This window comes from Cardiocondyla obscurior, linkage group LG20, assembly GCF_019399895.1.
Source record: "Cardiocondyla obscurior isolate alpha-2009 linkage group LG20, Cobs3.1, whole genome shotgun sequence".
Taxonomy (NCBI): Eukaryota; Metazoa; Arthropoda; class Insecta; order Hymenoptera; family Formicidae; genus Cardiocondyla; species Cardiocondyla obscurior.
The window spans coordinates 3,845,469-3,871,093 of NC_091883.1; the positions used below are offsets into that span (position 1 = coordinate 3,845,469).

General features: G+C 47.8%; 1 protein-coding gene across 10 annotated transcripts in view; it reads right to left on the reverse strand.

Annotated features, from left to right (window-relative positions):
- Positions 1–25,625, reverse strand: part of Bru3 (bruno 3) — a 535,780-nt gene that overhangs the window by 108,790 nt on the left and 401,365 nt on the right. For 4 of the 10 annotated variants that reach the window (XM_070669981.1, XM_070669973.1, XM_070669976.1 and 1 more), the window contains one exon: positions 23,617–23,695. The exons of the other annotated variants lie outside the window; for them this stretch is intronic. In XM_070669981.1, the coding sequence (XP_070526082.1) occupies positions 23,617–23,670 (54 nt within the window). In that variant the 5' untranslated portion in view covers positions 23,671–23,695. The remainder of the gene's footprint in view (positions 1–23,616; positions 23,696–25,625) is intronic. 10 annotated transcript variants of the gene reach the window in all.

Consider the following 25,625-nt stretch of genomic DNA (forward strand, 5'->3'; position numbering starts at 1 on the left):
CTCCCATTGAAATGTTTATTACGCGAATTGTTAATTTATATTAACGTTAATTTACACGGCGCCGCGTCTACACGTGGTAACGCAGTTTCCGAAATAAATCGATTATTTATTCATGAATATAAAATAAACAGGAACGCACTTTGTTTGCCTTTCGCGATTATTTATAATCTAGATAAATAACCATATTGATTAACATTACAAACTGTTTGTCGAATTCTAAAGCGACGGTTAATAATTAAATGATTCAGCGGGAGCGCGAATAATCAAGGATTTGTAATATCAAAAGTGTTCCTCGCCGCCGCTTTTACGCGCTGCCGCCGGTTCCCATGCGTATCTTGCTTTAATCCTTGGAAGCGATATTGAGAAACTGAAATTCTGGTAATTAATTCGGGAAACACGGCCGCCCTCTCTCGTTATAATGATTAACGGTCGGCGCTCGTGTAGGATCGCATCGTAATCCATCCGTGCTTATTAATCGCATTACTCTTACATAACTGGCAGTATCATTATAGCGGTGGCTCATGTACTTGTTCGCAAACGCCCCGGAATCTTGCGTTCGACGTGCTCGCGTATCATGACACACATTTGGCACGGGCCGGGATATTTTTTATGCGAATCCGCGACGAAAAATACTTGGCGGGGTCGAAAAAAGATAAAGGAAAACAAACAAACAAACAAAATAAAAAAAAAAAGAAGGGAAAAAAAACCTCCGACGCGCGGGATAACGTAATACATTACCATCGCATTTCTAGACTATGCTAAATTAGCTGACGAACTGACGCAGTCTTCCATCATCGGGATAGTGAATAAACATCAAAAGTACCGTGCGCGCAAAACTGCACGTGTTCTTTCATTCTCCATTGTTACCGCCGACGTACGTTCCATCAAAAGCGAAACACGGATGAGGCGCGGAGAGAAAGAGAAAGAGAGAGAGAGAAAGAGAGAGTGATACTCGATATTTCGTGCCGGTCGAAGCGACAATGCGTATACGAGCTCTCGGTGCGCGACGCGTAAAAATAGAAACGAGCTTCGCCCACCTGGCCGGAAATCGCGCAGCCAGACGGCCAACGCGAAAAGAGGCGAGCGGTCAACCATAATTGCAGTGTCACCGATTCGAGTTCATAAAGTATCATACGCCATACTTTTTTTTTGCGAACGGCGTTTTACTTCTATCGCACGGGTTGCTGTCGCGGACGAGGTACTCGCGATTTCTGCGCGAATTTAAAGGAGCGTCGCTAAATACCACGTCGCGGATTTTTTTTTTATTTTTTTTTATTTTTAACGGAATTGCACCTTTTAATAATTCCGCGCCAGAAGCGCAATATGGAACGGAAATACGAAACTGACCTTTTAACGCGCGTGAATAAATGTTTGATGACGTATGCTAGCGATCGAGGCTGTGCAACGCGATCCTCCTTTTTTGTATCTCGCTAATATTTATTCTTTATGACTGCATGAGCGCTTTTGGTTCACCGGTGACCAGTTGCCCCGGCGACTATGCTTCTTTCCGGTGCCGCGGCATTCCCGGTAGCTTAATGCGAGAACAAAAGGTGGCCTACAAAAGACGAAATTTGCCCGACCGTGCGAGGCGGGCAACATTGTTCCACCCACGGCTGGCTTCCGATCGTCCGTTCCAATTTTGATGCCGCATTGCTGTCCGAGAGCACGTTCGGTGCGGTCGCGACGTGACGAATCTAGTTCGCGTTTTGCGCGGCCACCTAAACTTTATTAGGCCGCGTTTACGCGCCAGCTTCGCGCCCAATAGACTTGCGATTGACGCCCGGCATTCGTATCTGAACCGTGAATGCGCTACGTGCCGTTAGGCCGCGCCGGCAAACAACGCCGATTGTTTGTATTAATTATTGTAAGTCACGTATTCCGTCGCCGTTCCGCGCGTATAATTTAATCGGAGGGCTGGAGAGCGAGCAACAATAAGCGTTTGCCAAAGTGCATCGTTAATTCCAGTACCTTCAACATTTTTATCTTCCCCACCGCAACGATAATCCGATTAATACCGCGTGTCATCAATCGCACTTTATTATGGATTTTTATTTCGTAAATCATGTATTTAATTCAAGCGTAGTAGAAAATTTCATGTTCTCGTCTGTAAATTCCTCTTTTTTTTTTTTTAATAATTTGTTCGTTTCTCTTTTAAATAATAATTTCTATATTTTTTTTTAATTACTTGTAATGCGTGTTCATAATGTAGTTCACTTTTTTCTGTGCACATTTACCGTTTTTGTTCTTAATTATTTACTGAGCGTTGCAATCGCTCTAAATTTTTAATTTATTTACATTGCTCCTAAATAATCTGGAGCGCTAAATTCCGCGCGGAGGTGGTATTTCCAATTGAGTCAGATTGAAACTAATCGAGAGCCAAGTTTTTTTTTTTGCCTTTCTTTCATCGAGAACATGAGGAAAACGCGGGCGTGCTTTCGGAAAAAATGAGACGAGATTTATTTAAATCTCCTATTCGTCTGACCGGCTGAAACGGTCCGGTTTTCGTCGTAGCGACCCCCTCGCAGCGCTCTCGAAGGAGGGAAGGGCCGTTTCGTCTCCGCGCTTCCGACTCCGGCCGGATTTTATAGTGTATTCGATCCTTCTTACTCCGAGGAAATACGAGCTACTTTATCTTGATGCTCGCTCCATTTCACTCGCGCACGCAGTCGTGTCCCTGTTTTATCTTCGGATTAAGAAACAAAGCCCGGCGAGGGGAGGGGGAGGGGGGAAGGTTGGGCGCCGGAGTATGGATTCTCTTCATTACTCTTGCCTACACATGATATACGCCGTGTATATCGCGTTTATATAAAGCTCTCCACCATCGCGCGTACGTTTGCGATATTACTACTGCGCGCTAATAATGAACGTTTTGAAAATAACTTTATCGACCGCCTCCCCCGTCCGTCCGCTCGTTTCACCTTCGACCTTTTCTCAAAGACGCTCGCGAAGATAATCCGCCGCCGATGCCGCGCTTCCAACCGGATATTCCTTCCGTCGTCTTTACGCCCCCCGCCCCTTTCTTCTTTCTCGGTTCTTGCGAGTGATGCAAAGCGAGAAAGTGTCATCCGATTTTCCCCTTCGTGTTTGCCCCCTTTGGTCAGCTTCTTGAGGAGAATCGTGGAGGGGCGGAGAAACTTTCGCCGCGCTTCCATCCGAACGTGACCGATCTGACATCTCGGGGGGGGACGCCGCCAGATTTCCCCAGATAATAATACTTCTCTCTTACAACAGTTTCAACGGCCGCGGGAGCGAGACAGAGAAGAAGGGTAGCACCGGGATGCTCTCGGTCCTCTCTGTCGCGCCGTCCAGCGGACCGTTTGCGTTATGCTTTAAATGAAAGGCGCCGTGACGCCGTCGCCCATGGGAGCGACGAGATTGGCACATTCTGTCGGCGTGATTCGACTATGATCCCGATAGAAACTCGCGGGAGGAAAGAGCACCGTCACGTAGCCGCGCGGACACGGTCTCCGGTCTCGAGATTTGCGTTTTGGATTCAGTAGAAGGGGTAAAGAGCCGCGTCGATAATTTAGAGTAATTTACGATTAGATCATAAATAATAGAAGCGATCGGAATTAGTAGTAGAAGGTGCTAGCGTCGAGAACGAGGGATTTCGATTTCGAAACCGCGACTATTTTTTTTCGTACCCTAAAGTTTTAAAAATGAAATAAAGAACCTCGTGCCGACTCGGAATTTGTACGTGCGCGTTCATAGATAAGAGACACTCGTGTCCATGGTCTTACACAGATTGGCTGCGAATTCATCGCAGAATTTATATATGTAATCCCGCGTATATGAAACCGTGACGGACGAGTGCTGTTTCCAGGGAAGGAAACTTTCGAGTTTGAACAATTAAGACGATAACGCGGCAACGTAGGCGGCTTCCCATTGCGTTTCAGTCCTCCTCGGCGTTCCGTAACGATACCTTGGGGCAAAGTTACCATCACTTCGAGCCGTCTATGGGTTAATCCGGCAGTCCGCCATTTGGACCGTAAAGGCATAAAGCTTTCTTGTCTCGAAACGGAGACTCGTCTTTCGAATCCCAATGGCATAAAGGATGCAGCCGCGCGTAATACACAAATTGCGCGCTATCTTGGAAGTCTCGCCAGTTCGAGGAATTTTACATGTGTTAAAATCGACAAATTTTTCGTCGCGGTAGAAAGAGAAATATTCAGTTAGCGCTGAAAGAAAAGCGAAGAAGGTGATGAATATTAAAATTTAATATCGTAAGAAAAAAAAAAGTCGCCGCGAGGTGAACGGGTATATAATTTTTTTTCTTATGCACCGTTAATGAGTACGCGCTTATCGACGTTATCGCTGGTAAAGTACAGCGCGCCATTGTGTATATCTCGACGGCTGCATCTCGTTTCTTTTACACGTCTTTAACGCTACGCGCGCAACGTAGCGCTGATAAAAATTATATTGTCCATGACCTCTGACATAACTCGTCTCCTCTCTCTGGATAATGTTCGCGTGCGAGACAATGTACGTCGAAAAAAGGTACGCTCTATCACGCGATCGCGGGCACACACCGATCCACGTGTTCAACACTGTCAGCTCGAGCTCTCGAACTCCTTGTTAAAACTTTGCCCTCGCTTCTTTCTTTTCCGATTTTTTTTTTTTTTTTTCCTTTTTTCCGCCTCTCCCCCGTTTCCCCTGACGCTTTCTTTCTCTCTTACTGCCGTCTCTCAGGTCGATAATCGTCGAGCACCGATCACGGCGGGCGAGATATAAATGTCCTTCTTTATCGGGCTCTCGAAATCCCCAGCAGCTACCGCCGTGTCTCGCGATACTTCCCTCCGCCCTTAACCTCACCCTCCGCCTCCCCCCCCCGCCCTTTTCCTTTCTTTCGTTTCCCGTCCAAAACTTAATACCCTCGAGTCTGAAAGGCTTAATCTCTCCGCTATTACTCGTTCTTTTCCCTCGTCATCCATTAAAGCGAGCTAGGACGGCTCCCGACGGCTACGGACGGACGTTCGAGAGGAGGCTGATACCCGGAAATCGATGGAACTAATATATCCGCGGAATCAGTCACTGCACGCGTGTGCGTCGGTGCCAACGGTAACAGTCCGCCGTGAGACTCTCTGCCGGCACGAGGCGATAGGGGGAAGGGAAAGCGGGGAGGACGAGATAGCTAAAAGGAAAGACGCGAGACTGGGAATGAAGGTATTAAGGAATTGAATCGCGGGTATCGCTCGCGGTGGACCAAGTCCGCGTAGTTTCGACGTTGCGTACCGGCTATCGCTCATGATACGCCTCGCTGAACGAGATCTTCGCGCCCCCTCCGTCTCTATCCCCCCAGAGCGTTCTCGCGAAGAACAGCGTCGACATATTGGACAGCCGAGAGCTGCGAAGGGTCGGTCCGTGCCTGCCGCGGGGCTTCCGCGTTGCGGTCATCCATCACGTCGTCATTACGGTCGTGTTCGACGGCGTCCGACGCCTCGGGCTTCACGCCCGATCGGCGCGAAGAAAGCCTTTCCCACCCTCGCTTTGTCTTCATCGCGCTCGCGGAGAGTGCACGCGAAAACCGCGCCCGGCTTCCGTAATGATCCGTCGAAACTAAATTGCGATCTAACAAATTAACGCTAAAAGGTCTCCCCTCGCCGCGCCAAGCACAAGTTTTACGAGTATGAAACATTTCGGTCGTTAATTACGGGCGAATAATAAAATGTATCGAACCCTCCCGATTAAAACCCACGTGCCTTTGCGTCGCGTGTGTAATTTATTTAAGAGAATCATTAAATTCTGCTGTTACGTAATCGTTGACAGGTGCAGCTATTTCTTTTTTTCTTTCTTCTCTCTCTCCTTTCCGTCATTGTTAAAAACGTTAGGCACAGGGTATATCGCAATTAGCACTTGATGGATTTACGCTAATGGAATCCTTCGTTAATTCCATCGTCGTTAAACGTGCGCGCGACAATTCTGCGTTTGAAGTGAAGAAAAAAATACTCGACGAATATATTTCCTGAAGGCTCCCACACCTCGTCGCTTTTGCCGGTTACTTCGTAAACTGCGAAACAAGCTGTAATGCTCCGTTCTATTGCGTCAACGGTACGGTCTCAACTTTTAATATATTTTTCATTAATTTATTTCCCTGCTGCTCGTTATTACAATTCAGGCACCGTAGGTTCAGCGTAATGGAAAAATGTCTTCCCCGCCCCCCGTCCCCCTGCTCGCAGCAGGGTGGTACCTGCCGACGTAATTGCAGCTGCCCCGCGTTAACGAAGTCCCCTAAGTTGGCACAATTAAAACGTAATAGTGGCACGTCTTTCGTTCCCCCACCAATCTATTACAATTGAATGATCCAACTAGTTTCAATTAAAAAAAAAAAAAAAAAAGAATAAAAATAAAAAGTTTTATTGAAACGCATCTAATGTTTGCCCGTCATTGTGCGGTTTGTAATTAATTTTTACGACCACGCGCTCCACATGTCGTTAATTTTAATTTCCGTTCCCTCCAAGTTCAATACACATTCGATCGAGCATTCAGAAAGTTTTATTACACAGTCGTAATGGACAGGGACAATTCATCGGTGGAATCGAGCCCTTCCGTTCTTTATGCGCAGCCTAGATACGCGGGCGTACGTCCACGCCTCGGTCGTTTTTCATAAACTACTATATGTAATTTAATCCTCTCCCTATAGGATCTGAATCTATTCCGATAAAAACTTTTCGACGACGAAATTTTAATCAAAATATTTCGTGTACATTTCATATTATTTTACATCCTGACAGGGAGAACAATTTTTTGATCGAAAGATCGACGCAGTCTGATTAAAATTTAATATTTGGTACAGAATCAATGCGGCATCGCGTTTCAGGTGCTCCGCGCAGCGCTGATACGCCGCGCGAAAAACGCCGGGGCATTGAATTTAATGCACATGCATATGAATCATTTAACGAATGCATGATAATTAAATTTCGCGGAGCGAGATCTTGAAATGTATGCGCGCATTTAATTCCGTCGAAAATCCAACGCTCACGCGTCGATTAGCCTAAAAAATTGATGGAGTCACGCATGTAATTACACTTGCAAAATACAATCCGCTCTCGATACTCCGGCGTAGCTTTGCGGAGCGAATAACAAACTCCCCGCGCTTCCCGATCGACCTTAAACGTCGGAAACCGAATCGAGGAAAAGCTCCTTCGCGCTGAAATCTCGGATATAAATAACTGAGATTCACGAGTTCTTGCGAAATCGCAGAAATTTACGGACAAACAACGAAATTTTATTTCTTGTTTCATAAATTTTATGAAGAGATCTGATACGCTTGCAAAGCTGTTTGAAGTTGAGAATGTTAGAAGTTAACGAAACGAGATAACGGGTCGATTGAAATAATCGCGTGAAACAGTAAGAAAACGCGCGGACTTGGAAAGTGGGATGGACTGGGCCGAGGTGCCAAGTTGCTAGGTGACTTTGCTAGTTATTTAATTAGTCCGGAGATTCTACCTTATACTCGACCGCTTTCCCGCATCATCCCGCCGACCTCGCCCCCGTTCCCCTTACTTTTCCCCTTCGCTCTTTTTCCTTGGCCCGATGTTTCCCCTCCCGCTGACTTTTATCAGGCAACGACGGAGTTCTCTCGAATGTTTTACAAGCGCGAGTTTCGATACATTCTGGTTAGTATCCAGTCTCGAATACAGCTTTCACTTTGGAGGGAATTTTCCGTAAGCGGGTGGGCTGTTAAATTTGATCGTTTATCGGCGTTCCTATCGAGTGATAGCGCGAAGGGCGGGCGACGCCCTTCGCGGGATGCGTTTCGTAATTGACGGCGGATCCGGGTCGCGCGCCGATCTTCCCGCGGCAGATTCATCCGGATTATAGCGCAAGGCTACTCTCCGCCGCGCGTATTTACCCGGCATTAAATTACACAGACGGTCGCGCGTGCTGACGAGGGTCCAGGTCCGCGCACCTCTCTCGCCGGTTTACTTTCATCACATCCAATATTGATCACGTTCAGCGCGTTGCTCGGCTTTATTTATGCAGCGCGGTATTGTTGCACCGAGCCCCGGTTACGGAAATCGCGTGTCCCGCTTTGATCAACCGTGACGCGTCTACGTCGGATTTTGCGCGGCTCTTTCCGGTCCCGTTCAACTTCCGTCTCGGATCTCCTTCGCTGAATTTCAGAACCGACGGCATCGCGAATTAATATCGTTTCGCTTTCGTCGGCCGTAAAAAAAAAAAATCATCTCTGAAATCGGTTGGTGATTATTGCTTTTCTTTTTTCTTTTTTTCTTTTTTTTTATTTAAATTATTTTATTCAATCCTACGGCAAATTTGACCGTGTCTGGGGTTTTCGCCGAGTATTTTCCTTCGATACGTCGCAGCTGGTGTTCGCCACGCGAACCCGGCTCTCTTCTCCGTGCGCCGGGTGTCCTTCGGAATTTCTTAAGACAATTTGTCGCAGAAATACAGATAAACGTGCGAAGGGATCCGCCGGTACTCGCGAGGAGATTCCGGTCACGTACGGCACTTCCGTTTCGCTCGATGGACGTCTCTCGAGAGCGCCGAACATTTACCCATGCAAATTTTTAGTTATGGCTGGGGCGCGCGAGGGGCTTTTAGCGCTCGGTAATCCCTACCTTCGCCGTTAAATAAACAATTTTCCTTCGCGTCGCGCCTCGTCGAAAAACGCGCCCCGGGAAAAAAGGGCGGAAGGGAATCGCGTATGAAGTTGCCGATAACGTGCCGCACCTATAAAACGGAAGTACGTGCGCGGCGGAAGAGAGACAGAGAGCGCCTGTCTTTTACTCACGCGATGTAAATTCTCATCTTCGCAGCGAGAACGCGTAATTGCGACGAAATCTCAATAATTGCGGGCGCAACGATCGCCGCGGGAGAGCGGCTTATTATTGCGTTTAATTAGGAAACGGGGGAGAACGGGCTCGGCGATCTCGGGGCTAGATTTTCCACTCGTTATTTATAACAATATCGCGGGAAATATCCGCGAGCGATTTTCAGGGAGCGCGGGCGGATCAATTGGATTTCGGCGATAATTGCGATTTCTCTTCTTATATATATATATTTTTTTTTTTTTTTCATCGAAAGCATGTTTCGAGCACGTATCGCGCGTTACAGTTCCATCGGGATCGCCGCGTATTCAATATTCCGCTGGATTTTCCGCTTTATCGTTAACCGTCGGCGCGCGGCTTGCCGGAATCCTCGATGCCGCGGCCTTAAGGGACTCGGGAAAGGACCTCCCCGGCGAAGGGGTTAACGCACGATTTTCGCGATATTGCGAGTTCGTTACGGCGTGCGGCGCAATTCGCCCTGGGGTAATTCCGATAATACCAGCAATCATCCTGTCACCGAGTTAAGCCCTCGTAAGCCTCCCGGTGCCTTTCCGTCGGCAACTCGCTGGAAGCGAGGAACGCAGGGACGAGTGTAGGAAAAGGTTCGCGACTTCCCATGGGGAATCTATTCGTTTTCCTTGTCGAAGGACGGCGTTCCAGGTCGCGTTCCCCCTTGCCGTTCTCCACGTATATTTAGGATCGAACACGCAGGGGAGAAGGGGAATCGAAAGGGATGCCCTGCTTCCGACGGTGAGCCCCGAGTGTCGTTATCGAAATGGCCGTTTCTGGTTTTGCTCCCGGATTGCCGTCAGAAAATCAGCGGTGGCTTTCGCGGACACTTTATTTCGCCGTGTATTACCTAATTGGATATCGACGCTAACGGCCGCGAGATTACACGCGAGAGCAAATTTTTTTTTTTTTTTTTGCGAGCTTTTTACTGGGCGCGATACGATATTTTCATCTGTTTCTACGTCTTTTCAATTAAATTTATTTACAAGACGAGCTGAATCGCCGTTTCATATTTATTTCTGTGTTACAGTTTGTCGCAAACGATTATTTTACATTTTAGATTATCGTTTGTAATAATTCTGACTTTACATATCCGTATTGGAATTAATTATAGAGGTGTAATCATACTTCCAGCCCTGTTTTCGCAGCTGGATTAATCGCGATTAAACGTTTATCTTGTCGATTACGCCTCCCGTTCCGCGAAGAATTGCAAATTATTCCAGTGTCGGGCGGCGGCGGCGAGCGGGACGAGATGAGTATAATTATAGCAACGTTACTCTCGCCTCACCTCTTGAATTTAATTTAACGGATTTATTTCACTCCGCTCTAAAATTTCGCTAAAAACAAAACTCAAATAATAACTATGGTATATTTCGCACAATATTTTTCGATCGCGTACAATAGCCGCCTTTGAGAGAGGGCTCGCGTTCGTTACATATTGGCCGCATTGCTGCCGAATTCATTATACCCATGATTAATTACGGAAAATTGGTTTGACGCTACGAGCGATATCGCGAAAGCGAGATGCAAATATGGAAATTTTTTTAGAAAATACATTTGTTCAATTGGTATTCGATATTTCCCTTTCTGCCTGTAGTTGAACGGTAACATTCCATTATAACGTAATGAAAATATATTAACTTGCAGAACGCGCCCCCTCCCCGGTTAATAATAGATTTCGTGTATTTACTTTTTTATATTAAAATGGGATATTTATGGGTATCAAATATAGGTTTAATTATGACGCGGCGCGTGCAACGGCCGCACGCTTATATTACTCGAAATTAATAATAAATCCTGTTTACCGATTGCACGGGGGGGTTTGTATTACCCGCTATTGTGTTACCCTTAACATTTTTAATCGATTATCAATTTTACTGTCGGGAAACATCGCGGTACGGCTATTCGTAACGGCGGGCCAGCCACTCTCGTGGTCCATTGCGAATGTACGTCACGTAATCTTTTCCGTGCATTTCGACGGTTGATCAAAGTGCCGTTTTTGCGCGAGTCTCGCGAGCCAGCTTCAGCCTTTCTGTGTGGGTTAGTCTCTACGGCGGAAACGTACTCTGCCCGGCAACGAGTTTCAGCGTGTCGTTCTTTTTTTTTTTTTTTTTCTTTTTTTTCCTCCTTTGACGAGCGATACCGGCACGCGGATACGCGGCGGCCCTTTGCCGCGCGGCGCCCTGAGGCGAAATCGTCGACGGCCGACCGTGTTGTAACGACGGTGAATTAGCTTCGTTATGGTATCACGGCAGGCGGGTACGCGATTGTATGTCGCGACGACTGGTCTGCGAAATTCGCGGATAACGGCGGCGGAGAACGGGCGTCAGGGGGACGGAAGAATACGCTCGCGTCGCGCAGCCAGGCGAACGATCCTCCCTCGCCGAGCGGAGGAAGAGACTGAGGGAATCCGGGCGAAACCGAAGAGCCGTTTCGACCGGGAACGACGCTGCGCCCGCCGTGGATTAAAGCGTAATTTCGTCGTCGGCTTATGCGACGCGTAATTGCATTGTTACATCCCTCTTACTTACCTATACGTATAGACGGCAGCGGCGGTTTCGGCAGCGCGCGACGGCGCCGATGACGGCACGACGGGGTCGTCGGGGCTGCCGAAAGCGGCGGGTTTTAGAGGGAATTTGTGTAGTTGGATTGCTACGCGGCGTTGACGCGTTGGCCGTCACCGCCGCGCACCTCCCCGGTTTCGTCGTTGGGCCGGAATTAATTTTAAGTTTTAATGGAACGTTCGCTTTTACCGGCAAGACCTCTTGCTCGGTTCTCCGGGGGTCTCGGAGCCCCTCCTTCCCCCTCCGCCGGCCGGCCGCGGCCAGACTCGATTCCATTATCGGCACCGAACTTCGCGATACTCTTCGGCCGATAAAGCCCCGCTTCTCGAGGTCGCACCCACCTACGCCGTCAAATCCGAAGGTAGTTTGAGTTTCGGCCGAGTTAATCGTGCATGAATACCACAATCAAGGGTGTACCTTATACCGTACGCGCGCGCTGCCCACCATCGAGCTCTCCCACGACCGTGTACCGGGGCAAACTGAGTTAGCCGGCTTTACGACGTGGTTTGTCGCGACCAGAATGTCGTCCCCAGATCCCCGGTTCGCGTGACCTCTGACTTTCAGTCTGTACGGCCGGGTCATTTTCTTGGCACTCGGTGCCGCGTAGAGGCGATATATGAATTCATCGCGGCGTTACGTCTAATATACGACCGGTTCGCGTAAGACTCGTCGAAAAGTATGTCGCCCGTTAGTCCTGCATAATCGTACGGCTCGCATTTATAATGTTTCCGCCATATCCGTCGCGAATAAAATTTCATCGATCCATCTGCGAATCGTTGAGCTTAAAGGATGAAGCCGTGTAATTAAACCTTAACCCTACGGACTACCTAGGCGCACTAAAGAAGGGACCGGGGAAAGGATTTAGGCCGTTAATCCCGTTAGCGAAGTTCGTTACACCGATCTCTCCTTTCCGGCGCCTTTTCACCCACGGCCATTTGATTTGCCGACTACGACGTCAAAACTTTTCTCTTTACTCTCTCTCTCTCTCTCCTTCTATGTAACACGTTGAACAAAGTCAAAGCCGCTGACAGGATATCGAAATACGGTCGTGGCTTTGATTTTGCCGTCTTTTGGTACCTTGGCAAGATTTCGTTAAAAGTTATACTTTTTAATTATTTCACGTGATTACTTTTGCAAATTGGTCTTTCTCTCTCTCTCTCGGAAGGCGAGAGTATTTTTATGAGCGCGAGGTAGAAATAAAAAAAAGAAACATGTTTTGCGGACGTCGAAAGAATTTTTTATTCGGAAGAATGCGTATCAAAGATTATATTACATTTTATTCGCACGTTTCGAGCCCGCGGGTAAGAACTGTATACATCCGGTCTTCCTAGATCGTGAGCAACGATCGCTGAAAATTAGCCGGGTTTTTGTTAAAACGCCCCCGCACGTGTAAGCGTCTGAAACTTTGGTATTGAACAAAGTGGAGCAGTTTCCAGCGAAGGCGACGACGAGGATAACGCGGTATAAGTATCGTTGGCGCGGATACTGTAGGGCAACTTAGCATTGCAGATCGCACGACGGCGATCCGTAAACGGCGGCGACGACGAGAAACAATCAAAATGATGACGGCGAAGGATGTTAAACGACTTTCTTGTGTTCATCCGTGTCTTCTTTCGTCCAATTTCGAACGTCGTGTTTGGCGTCTTGGTAGCCGTAATAAGCCCGGGAATATCAGAAACTAGAGTAACAATATTTCTCGCCGACGGAATGAGATCGCGCGTCGAAAGCACGCCAACTTTCTTGCCGCCTCTCCTGAGGATTTCCCTCTCGCGATGATGCCCTGTTTGTGTTTTCATATTCGCGTTAAAAAAAAAAAAGAAAAAAGAATACAAAACTAAAAAAAAAAGTACGAGGCTGCAGCACCGCGCAAATTTGTGGGGCTCGTATTTCACGCGCGAGAACGTTTTATATGTATAAAATAATGGGAACGTCAGTGGAGATTAAGCCACTTGTTACGCCGGCTTATTGGAAACTTCTCCGGAGGCTGTGAGAAAAAAAAAAGGGCCGGGATGAAAGTTCGCGCGATTACGCGGTGAATTATACGAAACTTATATCACGCCTGTTGGCAACAGGCCATGAAAGAAAAGCGCGGCCGACGATCCCGTCGAGTTGCTCGAGTGCTCGCACGAATTAGGCACGTTGATTACGTCATTCCGCGCAATATTGCTCTCCTCGGGGCGCTGTATTTTCTGCCGGTCTTGTTATCACGGAAGAGGCTTTTCGAACGCCTTGACTCACCCTCGGGTGTTTTCGATCAAAGCTTCGCTCTCGACGACAATGGAACGGATATTCACTGTGCGAAAGTGCAAAGAGAGTCCGCGACGCTATATTGCGGATTGCCCTGGGCGCGACTTTGAGAAACCTCTCCGTCGATCCGATCGAGCGACGTATTCGGATGTTCGCGACAAGGCGTCTCTTCGTGCGATAAGGCGAGATTATTGACAGGCGCGACCTTTTCGAGGTGCACGCGTGATACAGACCGCTCGCGAATTACAGTAGGATTTGCTGTTGTTGCGCCGCGCGTTCTCATCCGTCTGTATATTTATTATTAACGATACAGATTTCATTATACAGCCCACTGACCGCTTCGACATGCTCCGATACACGTGGAATAACGTCGGGCAGATATTTGCACGCCACATTTCCGGTACCGTTAATTCCAGCATGCACCCACCCACCCCGCCTACCTTCCTTCCCTCTCCCTGACGGTGTCCGTTAATTTTCAGACACTTAAAAGGAGCCTTTCGCGCTACGTCGGGAATTATTGATTCGAAGTCTCGGCGTGGACAGCTGACGAAATTGTTTATACGTTCGCGATAGGGAGAAAAAGAAAAGATGTATTTCGTTAATAGTGACAGGTTGCTTCCGTCGCATCCGTCCTGGACGACCAGGGGGGAGGACGAGGGCGTTCTTCGTGTCTGAGATATTCAGTGAATGTATCGATTCTCGACTAGGTATTCGCAATGGGGTCTTAAGGAATTTAATAATCCGACATCGGCAACTTTCTAGGGTGCCCTTCTTTGCGGGCACCGGCTGCGTCGTAGTATTCCGACTATCGATCGGTAAATAATTCAATCGGACGTGAGTAATTGCTTCCTAGACCCTCCCTGCCACCTCCGCGCCCGGCATTCGCGTTCCTCGCTATCATCGCGTTGCGCAAATAATTCGCAACGTCCAGCGAAAAAAAAAAAAGATCTCTCGATGATCGTAGCTGCTCTCGATCGAACCAGCCCCCGCGAAAATATCGAGCGAAATAGCATTCGATTAGCAATCCGCCTCGTAAATATACCGTCGTCTCTTGCGGCACCGACATCTCGCAATTTCGTTGCCTTTCCCCTTTTCAACGGGGAAACGGAAAGAACACCGCGATAACGACTGCGAGCTGTACCGAGACGCGAAAGCACTCAACGGAAGTCCGGCACAAAAGCTCGCGCGCGGCAGTAGCGGCGACTTCTAAAATCGTTCGATCGGACGTTCTCTTGATGGAGGCGGCGAGTTCGGCGTCTTCGTATTCACGACCACCGCCCCCGGATCGACCACCCCCCTCGGTGCTTTAATCGACGGAACTCATCCCGTTATTCCGGCAAAGCGCTTTTTAAGTCGCCAATCTTCCGTGGCAACCTGTAGCTCGGCGAGCGAGCGCTTAGTTCTGGCGTGTCTGCTGCACTTCGGAGTAGTGAGTGCCCCTCGAGCCTCCTCGCAACACGCAACACTCAACTTAATGAGAAGAGAGACCCCCGCACTCTCCATCTAACCTCAAGCCACTCCGGAACGACCCGACCCTCCCCCCTGCCGTATTCGATGCTACTTCGACCCGAAGTAACTAAGACGTGCACCGCGTACGATGTTATTTTCCACATGCAAATGCGCGCCGTGCATAATTGAATTGCCTGAAATTAAATACGCGATAAAACGCAGCCCCGCCAGTCGCGAAATGATAAAACTCATATTTTAAATATTTTAAATACTCGCGCACGAATACGTTTATCCGAGATTAAATCTTCCATAATTAAATCCTATGTTAATAACTTCGCATTAAAACTTATTGGTGTTTATTGCGCAAACCGATGCGGCGATATCGGAATATGCATTGTTATCGCAAATGAAAGTTTTTCAAGCAGTAAACGGTTTACAGCGATTATCACAGCGATTACCGTCCGATAATTTGGAATTTGCAGCTTTTCGAGAGATTTGAGAGCCGAAGTGTTACGCGAACGCTGCCGACGAGGCGCCGTTCAAATTACAGGACACGTTCGCGTAATACGACGCATGAGAGCAGTATAATATTGATTAGTAATTACAGCACGTAGAATCAGGGCGTAGCTCGGATAGGCGCGGATTGCCGGTTGGTATATGGACCACTTGTTGGCGCCACGCCACCGTGCTTCGAATTCAAGACCAGGTAACATCGAAAGGGCAACTTGCTCGTCGCGAGCTTCGCCCTCGGGTCGTCGCCGAGATTTCCGGGTGACCGTAAAAGGGCTCGAAGTCTCAATTAAATAAAACGTCGGGCAAAATCAGCGCCACAAAATATTGTTATCTGCATGAACGAACCAGCGGGTCATACTTTTATTTTTTTTATTTTTTTATAAAATATTGCGAATTCGAGTACAAATTTAATTAATTTTTAATATTACCTTCGACTCACGCACAGAATAATAAACATATTTTTTTTCTCCGCCGTTGTGGAATAAATTAATTCGGTTCTTCTCTTCGGAAATTTATTTCACGCTCGTTTACGAATTTTAATAATGATAAATTACGAAACGTCAGCGAATGATTTTGTCGCGAGCACCTGAGCGAGAGAAACCTTTTTAGTGGTCTCCCCGGCGTCTAGATAGCGCATACTGTAACGTGCAAAGGGACGACAATGCCGCGACTAGAAACGACGACTCATTCTGTCTCGCGGAAGCAATTTGTCAAGACTTCCGTTCACGCTGCTCGAGGAGGAACAAGATGGTCCTCCCAAAGAAGCGGCTCGCGAACGCAACAGGCGACGTTGCGTGTTATATTTACGTAGGCCTACAACACGTAAAATGTGAGCTTGTGCGCCGGTACGCGTTACAGATTCAAGGCTCTTTCGCGTTCTCAGTCGCTCTTTCTCTCTTTCCCTCGCTCTATGCTGCCCCGACCTCGCTCTGATAGCACGGTAGCAACTGGTGGTTGCACCGGCGTGTCGTGCCAGCGACACCACTTGCATCGTTTCGTTCCGTTTGTTCTCAAATAGAGAGAAAATCCAGGAGGATAAGCGCACGGCCTTGGCTATGGTCCAAGGCCGGTCTTGTCGAATTCTGCGGCTACTGTCGACGCGGCGTAAGATCGCACCGTCGGTATCCGTGTGGCGGTCCGGCCAATTTATCTGACCGCGCGAGAAAGCGAAGTCCGGCACGAAATCTCGCGTATTTGAAAAATGGTACCTGTCGCTCGAAAAATCTTTCATCTCCGGATAAAAAAAAAAAAAATGGAGAGAAGGGAGGGAATAGAAAACGTTGAAACGCATAAAATGCGACAGTATAACATAAACGCAAATATATGTTTGATTTCCAATTTGCACGTGCCCTTACATATATGCAAACGCGTGCGCGCGCGACATACAAAAGCGAATAATTGAAGCGATAAGACGTAGCTGCGTACGGCAATAACTCTCTCTCGTATCTCGTGTGCGGAGTTGCGAATGAAGATAACCGGCTATATATCGTGGATAGGTGAAGGCACCACGAGTGCCATGCCGTCTCTTATCCTCGAAAAGGCTTCCTCCACACATACATAAATGATGCGGATTCTCGAAAGGGCCACCCGCGGTCTACGGCCGACGTTTCGCCGCTCCGTGACCCTTCTCTCTCTCTGGCCGGCCCTCGGGCCGACTCTGGACCGCATCAATAATGCACCGGCTGTAAGAACGCACTAAACATCCTCGATCTGCCATTAGTATTCCCCGGGGATCCCAAATGGTGTATCAGTGTCCCACGGACCCTATCGCCGCCCTTCCCACTCCGATCTCAGTCCCGCAGTACAATGTATTTTAATAATGCCCCTCAGTTGCGCCTCTCCCGGCCCGTAAATACGTTTCTCTTGTAGCTCCACGACATTTATCATGCATTCGAAAGCTTGACGCAGAATTATAACGAGCAAGAGACTTCTTTTATTCCTTTACGAGGCCGCGTAACGATTTTCGTTATTCGCGAAATATGAGAATAATAAGGCGCGCAACAATGTGGTATACGGGATAAAAAGGTGAATACACGCATGTATATACAAGCTGCGCGACAGGGGAATATAATTATATCGCGCGCGGTTGCTCGTGCGTGGAAAACTAGTCACGGATTACTTTAAGAGGACTCGATGAACAGACTTTCGCAGAAATCTTTGTTTTAGGCGCACCGCACAAGACTTTCCGTAAACGCGTTACGTTACGTTACGTACGAACGTTAAACTTACGGCGGTGCGACGTTTTTGCCTCGCGAGTCTCGTCGATCATTCGCGACGACGTGGAAATTTAATCGAGAAGAGTAAGCGATAATTATAGGAACTGTCGGCCTAATCGCGCGAAACACCCACTTTCTACATAACTATTACGTTTGTATTCTTTCTCTTTCAACTTTCGCGTTGCTGTACGATTGCACGTCGCCGCGGGGTTTCATCAAAAAATTTTTCCCGCTGCTATCGTTTGCTAAAATAATAAAACTTGGCGGCGCGGACATTTTTGCCGGAGAGTATTGCACATATTTCGCCGAAGAGAAGACGGAATTTTGTAACTGCTGTCGCGAAACGTACCTGATATACTTTTCGGGGCGAACTTTCTTGCTGTTCTCCCGGCTGCCGCTGTATGAAACGGCAATGGGAATTTTATCCTGGACAACGCGGCCGGAGGATAAATCGTACGTCCGCTTGACAAATGGAAAAGTGCGGCGCTCGATATCGTCGTAGGACAGCGGCAATTCCGATCCGATTCGAATTGAATCGCGGGGCGGAAACCAATGGCGAGTGCAGTCGAAAACGACAAACGACTCATTTAGCTTCGATTAACTAAGATAAAGCGTTTCCGACTTAAACTTGACCCACTTTCCGCTTTCCTCGCTCAAGCGAGACGATTGACTCGCATTAGCATTTCCTATTCGTCTATCTAAAGCGGATTTGGCGAGATTTCTTTAAATTTTTCGAATCGCTAATTTTTCCAAGGGATGGGAAGGCGCGGGGCGCGATCTCGGCTCTCAAGCCCGAGACTCCGAAAGGGAAACGGAAGGCTTTAGCCGACACATGGGTATTGAACGTAGTCGGTGAACACCTCCTAAGTGCTCGTAAGTAGGAGCTCGAGAGAGGCATATGAGATAAAAGAGCTCGGTATGCGGACGTTTGCGCACGTGTGCGCGCACGAGGAGTCCGTCCGTACTCCCGCGAAGGACGGGCGGGAAAGGGAGACGATGGCCTTATTTTATAACGACCTGGCTGGCTCAAAGACGAGGCTAGGTAGAGAAGGTGCCGCAAACAGTCAGGTGTACGTTACGTCTTCTCCCGCTTAGGCTTGTATGCGTTTACGACGTGCATTCTCGGTACACACGTACACACACGTCCGACGGTTTCCGCCTCTCAAAGACCAAAGAAAAGGTCGCGCTTCGCAAATGTCTCCGTGGCAGGCGAGGAAATGCAAGGTGGATTCCTTTTACGAAATAAACTTCGCTTCGTAAACGTCACTACGTCCACCTCCGTCCCTCGCCGGGGAATGTATTTTTCTCTCCGCGCCGTAAGTAACGCCGTACCACCGTCGTCGTTTCCACAGACACGCCACGCCGTCGAAAATTATTAAAAACCCTTTTCGACGAACGCGAATAGTCATTGACGTTTACTTGGCGCCCGAGTATTCACCGCGTTTTGTTTTATTTCCACGTAATTTCACGGAGGAGCACGCGGGGAGAGATATGAGAGCTGCCTTCTTCCCTTTGCTGGCGTTTACCCTTTTGTTATTTTCCCCTCGCAATTTTATTTCGAGGCCGCGTTTTCTCTCTTCCCTTCCCTCTGCTGCGCGTCCTCGCGAAAGTACCGTCATTACAGTTCAATCATGCTATTTTTCTTTCAAGTAGGTATACGGCGCGCGCTATTCGGAGGAGCGTCTCGGTTCGCTTTACTCATTCCGCTTTTATACGTCCGCGGGTGAGTATATGAATTCCGCCACGCGGTAAAATTGCTTCTGTGTCTCCGGCACGTCCTCTTTATGGAACGCTAACCTGTTTCATATTGCAGTACCTAGCGAGGGGGTAATAAAGCACCCGCTTCACTGTTGACCTCTATTATGAGCCTCTTTTTTTTTATTATTATTATTATTTTTTTTTTTTTTAAACGAAACTTTGACGAGCTTTTTCTAACAGTTTTATCGCTTTATCGCCAACACTTTTAAGACACTAAACGAAACGCCCGTGTGTGCGAAATTTCTCTCTTGTCTCTTTCGCTTGCGACTTCGAATTTCGCGAAATTTTCCAGCGCGACCGCTCTCAAAATTGCGCTGCGGAAATGCGTGCCGCATTTTATGGAAGACAGCCGCAATACGCGCGATTTATATACAGGCTGGCTTAATTTTATAAAATTATATACGATTTCGATTTTTATTTTAATTTATTACCCAATCATTTTCAATCGCGACGTGTCGCTTAGAACACACCCTGTACGTTGAATATAAACTAACACGGCTGCGGTTTAGGGCAACGTCACGGCACGTACGGCGGAAGGTTTCGGCACTCCGGCCTGACGTCACGTAATAGGTTGAAATAATTAAAGACGGCAATTACCAACACGAAGTTCTGCCATCGACTCGTTAATAACATCGTTCGGCTGATCGATACGAAGGAGTCCTTGATTATTTCGCATTTCGCGTTACGACGTACGTTCCTGTTAGGCATCACTGCCTGACTCCCCGACGAGGAAAATCCAGGCTTTGCTCACACCTTTAGCTTTTTTTTCTTTTTTTTTTCACGCTAAAACGGATTTCGTAAGTAGACGCTTCTCGTTTTTTCCGTAATCTGCATATATATCGCGGAACTCCCTCGGACAGCATCGCTGAGACGGGATTTTGGACGTTGATAGCTAGCTCTAGTTAAACTTCCTAAACCGTCGTCGATTGAGTTAGAGTTTACTTCCCTGCCAAGCCTGCCGGTGAAACCTGCGTCGTGTCCGCCGTGCTTGGACCGAGTTCGAGCTCAATTTGGAAATTGCGTCCGATGCGCCCGCCGCTCGAAGCAGTACACCTCCTTTCCTTCCGCTTATCGCGAAAATGCGAGGGCGATCTCGGCCGATGTATGAAACTTGAAAATTTGCGTTTCACAGGTGAAAACGACGCTCGCGCATGGCCGAAAGGTTCACCGTCGTCGTTTCACCGAATCGAAAATTCCGTCGCGATTGAATCGCGAACAGGGCGGCCGCGCGGATACATCGCATCGCGGCTTTTTCGCGGTTTACCAGGCGCGAGTTACGCGAATCGATACTCGGCGATGAATAATAAGCGCCCGACACTCCCCGGTATCATTGGCAAAAACGACGAGCCGCCGGCGTGCAGGGAGATTTCAAAATTTTGCGGTGGAGGAGACATGACATACGCGTAGCATACTTGAGTACGGAATGGATACGAGTACGATCGTTCATCGGCAACAATGAAGTCGCTTGTGCGAGAGGAAAGGATCGCTGTCTCGTTGTTGGAAGAGAGGAGAAAAAAAAAATCGGTTTTGATTGTGACGTCCCGCGCACGGATAGAGCTGGACACGTTGAAACGCCCTCCAATTTATTATGAACCAATGAGAGGCCGCTCTTCTCCGATCGGTTTTGTCGAGAGAATTTCGTTTAGTTAATCGGTCGACGTGGTTCGATGTCACGTCCCAATTTGGTCAAGTCTGGTCTGAAAAGCCAAATCTGACGCGGCCTGGATAATTGGGAAAGGATATTTCTGAATATCCTGTCCTGGAGTGATACCACCTCTGCAGTTTAAATCCATTTCAACGTTCGCGCATTACGTAAGCCTCTTTGTTTTAATCGAGCGTTTCAATTGTCCGGATCTCTCCGCGCGTTGATCAATGGGGATAAAACTTTTTATTTATTTTTTTTTTCCCGCGTCGTTATTGTCTTTAATAATTTTTTCCCCCAAATAAATTATATAGCCTCGTTAGCGCGCGGTAAAGATTTTAATATTTAACACGAATTTTAAGCGTGCTGAAAATAAAAATCTCACGAGCGCAAATAAAGCGGAGATCGTGCTTGAAGATATGAATGTTAAATAACAATGCTCTGACAAAATGTCATTAAAATGCCGCTCAACAGGTGCACCGTATGTAAGATCTACACGTAGCGGCGATAACTCGGGACAGGTTGTTCTTTTACTAGTGCAGCTAAACGCAGCGGCGACGGCGGCGGTGCTTGCCGCCGTCGCTGCTGCTGCTGCTGCAAATCTCGGGGGATCGCTTTGTAAGTCGGAGGCCGCGCGATACATAAGTGATGCGCCGTTAAAGCGGCCTCCGTGGAGTGGAGTTAGTTCTGTATGCAATTGCTCCGTTCCTGCCTATTCTCCAGCGTTTCGATCCTGTCCCGGTTATATATTATTGCCATTAGCCGCTCCGGATTGAAACACTCTTCCGCAGATAATGCGCTTGTTCGTCATTTTTTTTTTTTTTTTTTTCCGATTTTGATCAGGCAGATTTAAGTATTATTTTATTAACACGTGAAACACCGCCGATCTTTCCCGCAGGAAGCTTAAATTCGTGCCAAGACGCTCGTGTCGACGCTGCCTAATTAATATTTTTTAATTCTCAGAAAATAATTTTTGTATTACGTTTCTATTGCCATTTACGTTGTGACGCGTCTGTATAATGTTAACCATAGCCGCCCGAAGCTGCGAATGATTTTTTACACACGCGGCACAGAATCGACGTCCAATATTTTTAATCAAAGGTATTTTAATCGAGAGTCGCGTTATTCGAAAAATGTTTGGCCCTTATCGATCCTCGCGTCACCCCGCCTCTTTCTGTTGAACCGAAACGTTGTGTATGACACTGTTACATTGTCACCTATACGAAAAGGTTGGCTGTTAGCTCGCGCTGACGCGATAATCTCGTTACCGTCGAAGCTCGCAGCTAGTGTGCGAGTTACCTGGGCGACTCAGGGAAAAGGTCGGGCCATTTAAACATTCATAGAAGCTATGTCGTCGCCGTCGTCGTTGTCAGTGGCTGCGGGAACTAGCGGGCTGGCAGGAAAAGTTCTCGTGTGCGTGTGTACGTAAAAGCTCGAAGGCACGCGTGTGCGTCACGCGTGAGAGCGCCGCGGTAAGACACAGGCCGTTCTGAAGTCTTAATGAAGCCCATTCAAGCGGCTATTATCGCGGAGACCGCGTAATCGTCTCCCCTTGCGAGAGAGGCGGTTCTCACTTAATAATCATACCCTATATTCCGAATCCCGCAATAATGACTTTCCCGGCGCGCGTTTCGCCTCTCCGCGTAAGCTGTTTTCCGCGTTCAATCTCGCGGCGCCTTCCTCAAAGCGGCAGTCTGCACATAGCTATATAACCGTTGCGATTTCGGTTACGATCGCGGGGCGTGATTTTCCAAGAAGTTTCAGAGAGCACAATCCTTTCTCTCTCTTTCGCGCGCGTGAACGCAATATATGTATATTTAATTCTTTGCTCGGAAAGTATCTTGAAAAATAATTTGGCGTTACGCGAGAGAATAGAAGGAAGAAACTCGCGCATAATTTTTCGCGGAATCACGCTTCTTTTGACATTTAAAATTGACTGGCCTCTCTTAATAATTGTCATCGTGATTAGCTCGGGATAATTAACGAACCATTCATTAATCAGCAAGGCATCTCGAATGTGCTTTGTAACGACGGTGGCTTCGATCCGTTCGCATATTTTGCGCTTCCTCGTCGGCGGTATCTGTATTTGTATCGGAAAACAAATTTGTCTTTGGGATAATGGATGAAGCGGTCGCCGAGTCACGGAACGTATTCCGGAAACGTGCGCGAAATTCCTGCACGGCTTTGTAATTAATGAACTTGAGCTAAATGCAGTGTCTCCGATTACTAACTTAGACCCGTGGAAGGGGAATGCGGTAATTGAACATAGTTGCATGAAAAGAACGACGATCGTTGAATATTAAAATAAACAGAACACTCCACCGGCGAAGTGTATTCAATTTAATTAAATACACGCCGTTAATTGATTTGTATTAAAATAAGATAAAGCGTTTCTAAAATCTAATATTAGAAAAAGGACGATTTCGAACCTTAACAGGATCAGTTTCAATCACACGGCATTTTACCTCCGCCTCTTTCGACATGGTTAGTTTTCTCTCGGCAACTTACCTGAAACAAGCAAAGGAAAAAAGCATTTTTTAATATTTCCATAAAATTATTTTCCACTTCATATAAAGCGACATATACCCGATATTTAATTTTTTGTTTTTCTTGCCGGGGTCAATCGCTGTTTTTAAAGAACCGAAAGTTGCGAACTTTAATGCCGACGCAAGCGGCAGAGAGGAGAGCGTCTTTCGTGCGAAGTTTCGCCATTAGAATACAGCTTTCGAAACGTTTTGTCTACGTCGATCCCGGCATACAGTCGCGAAGGACAATGTTCTACGTCTTCCGATCCCTTCGAAACGTTTGGGTAACTTCGACGCGCGCTACGTCGGTGGATAATGAAGAGACTGCACGTCCCAGATAAACACGACTGCAGCTAGTTGAGAGTACACGAGGGAAATAGTTTATTGTTTAGTGCCGTGCGGTCGGATGTTTGTGCCATGGGGGGCTGTAGCTGATGGCGGGACTGGTCGGTGTATTATAGGGTGTAGCGCGCATTTCGAGATGGAGAGCCCGGCGAGATGGAGTTCCGCGTACTGCCAGCCACTCGAGAACGAGTGCTAAGCACACGAAGTACCGGCTCCCATTCAAGCCCGGGCTCTTCGCTACGCGGTTGTTGCTACTACGTCCCGCTGTAAATGCAATCGCGCGCAAAACATCCCTCGCCCTCTCGATTCGTTCTTACTTTACCGCTTCGTGCACTTGCGCCGCGCCGGTAGCCCCGAAAAATTAATGAATCCACGAGCTGTTCCCGCGCCGGGAGTTGGTGCATTTAATAATTCACGCGCGTAAAAGGCGTATAATCTTAGAAGCACAATCTATAAGGCTCGTTAACTCTCTGCAAGCTCGGAAATATTTCAGTCTAAAGTATTATTACAATATCAACGTAGTGATAAATCAGAAAAGCATATATCATATCCTACGCTCATTTTTTTTTTTTTTTTTTACGTGAAAGGGCACGTGAATAAAGATATAATAACTCAGTCGCGAACTCTCTTTATAACGAGTCCCGACCTCTTCGTGGCTCGTCGATCCGAATTTCTGGCGAGACTTACAGCGCGCGCGTGGCGAGGGAGCTCCACCCCGGTGATTTCGGTGCTCGAGGAATCAGTGCGCGGCACCACTCTCGTAATATCGGAGCCCCATTAGAAGCGACTGGGTTCCTGAATTGGGTTTCGAAAGACGTCACTTTACGGTGGAAGCGCGACGCTATTACAGGCACTGCTAGTTACTACGATAGTTCGCGGAGGGTACGGAATAGGCAGGGAATGGGGTAAGGTGAAGCGCGTAGTTCCGAGGCATCTTGGTGCTCCCTGTCGCCTTGCGGAGAGAAACCAACGGCGAAAGTACGCCGCAGTAAGGGAAAGATGACAGAGGGTGCGCGGTCCGCCTCTCGCACCCACTCCTTCGCCTGCTGTATACCCGCCATCCTCGCCAAACTCTCCTCTGCCTCCCTCGCTCTTCTACAATTTCTCTCTTTCTCCCTCGCTCTCTTGCGAGCACTGTAACATCTCGATAGTACAACTTCTCCAACGGCAGAGTATCTCTACTAGCGTCGTGCGCGGAGCAAGTTTCGCGGCGAGAGTGCACACTCCACGTAAATTAACTCGCTTACTTTGGACTTGATTGCATATCCTTATGGCTCAACACCCCCGCCCTCTCACCCTCTGGCCGTTGATCGGTTTCCGCCGGCTCACGCTTGAAACCCCCGCGAGAGCATAATTATTGGCGAAGAATGAATTTTCATTAATTCAACAATGCATCGTTATGCGGAGGAAATACGTTCTCCGATCGGCTTAAACTGAATTTCTGGAGAAGTGAATTAACGAACCGCTATTTCATTTTCACGCTCGTCAATTTTTGTATTCCGTCGCACGTCGAGCACGCGGGATTTAGAAAGAGTAGAAAAAGAGAACTTGGAGCGACGAGATTAGGC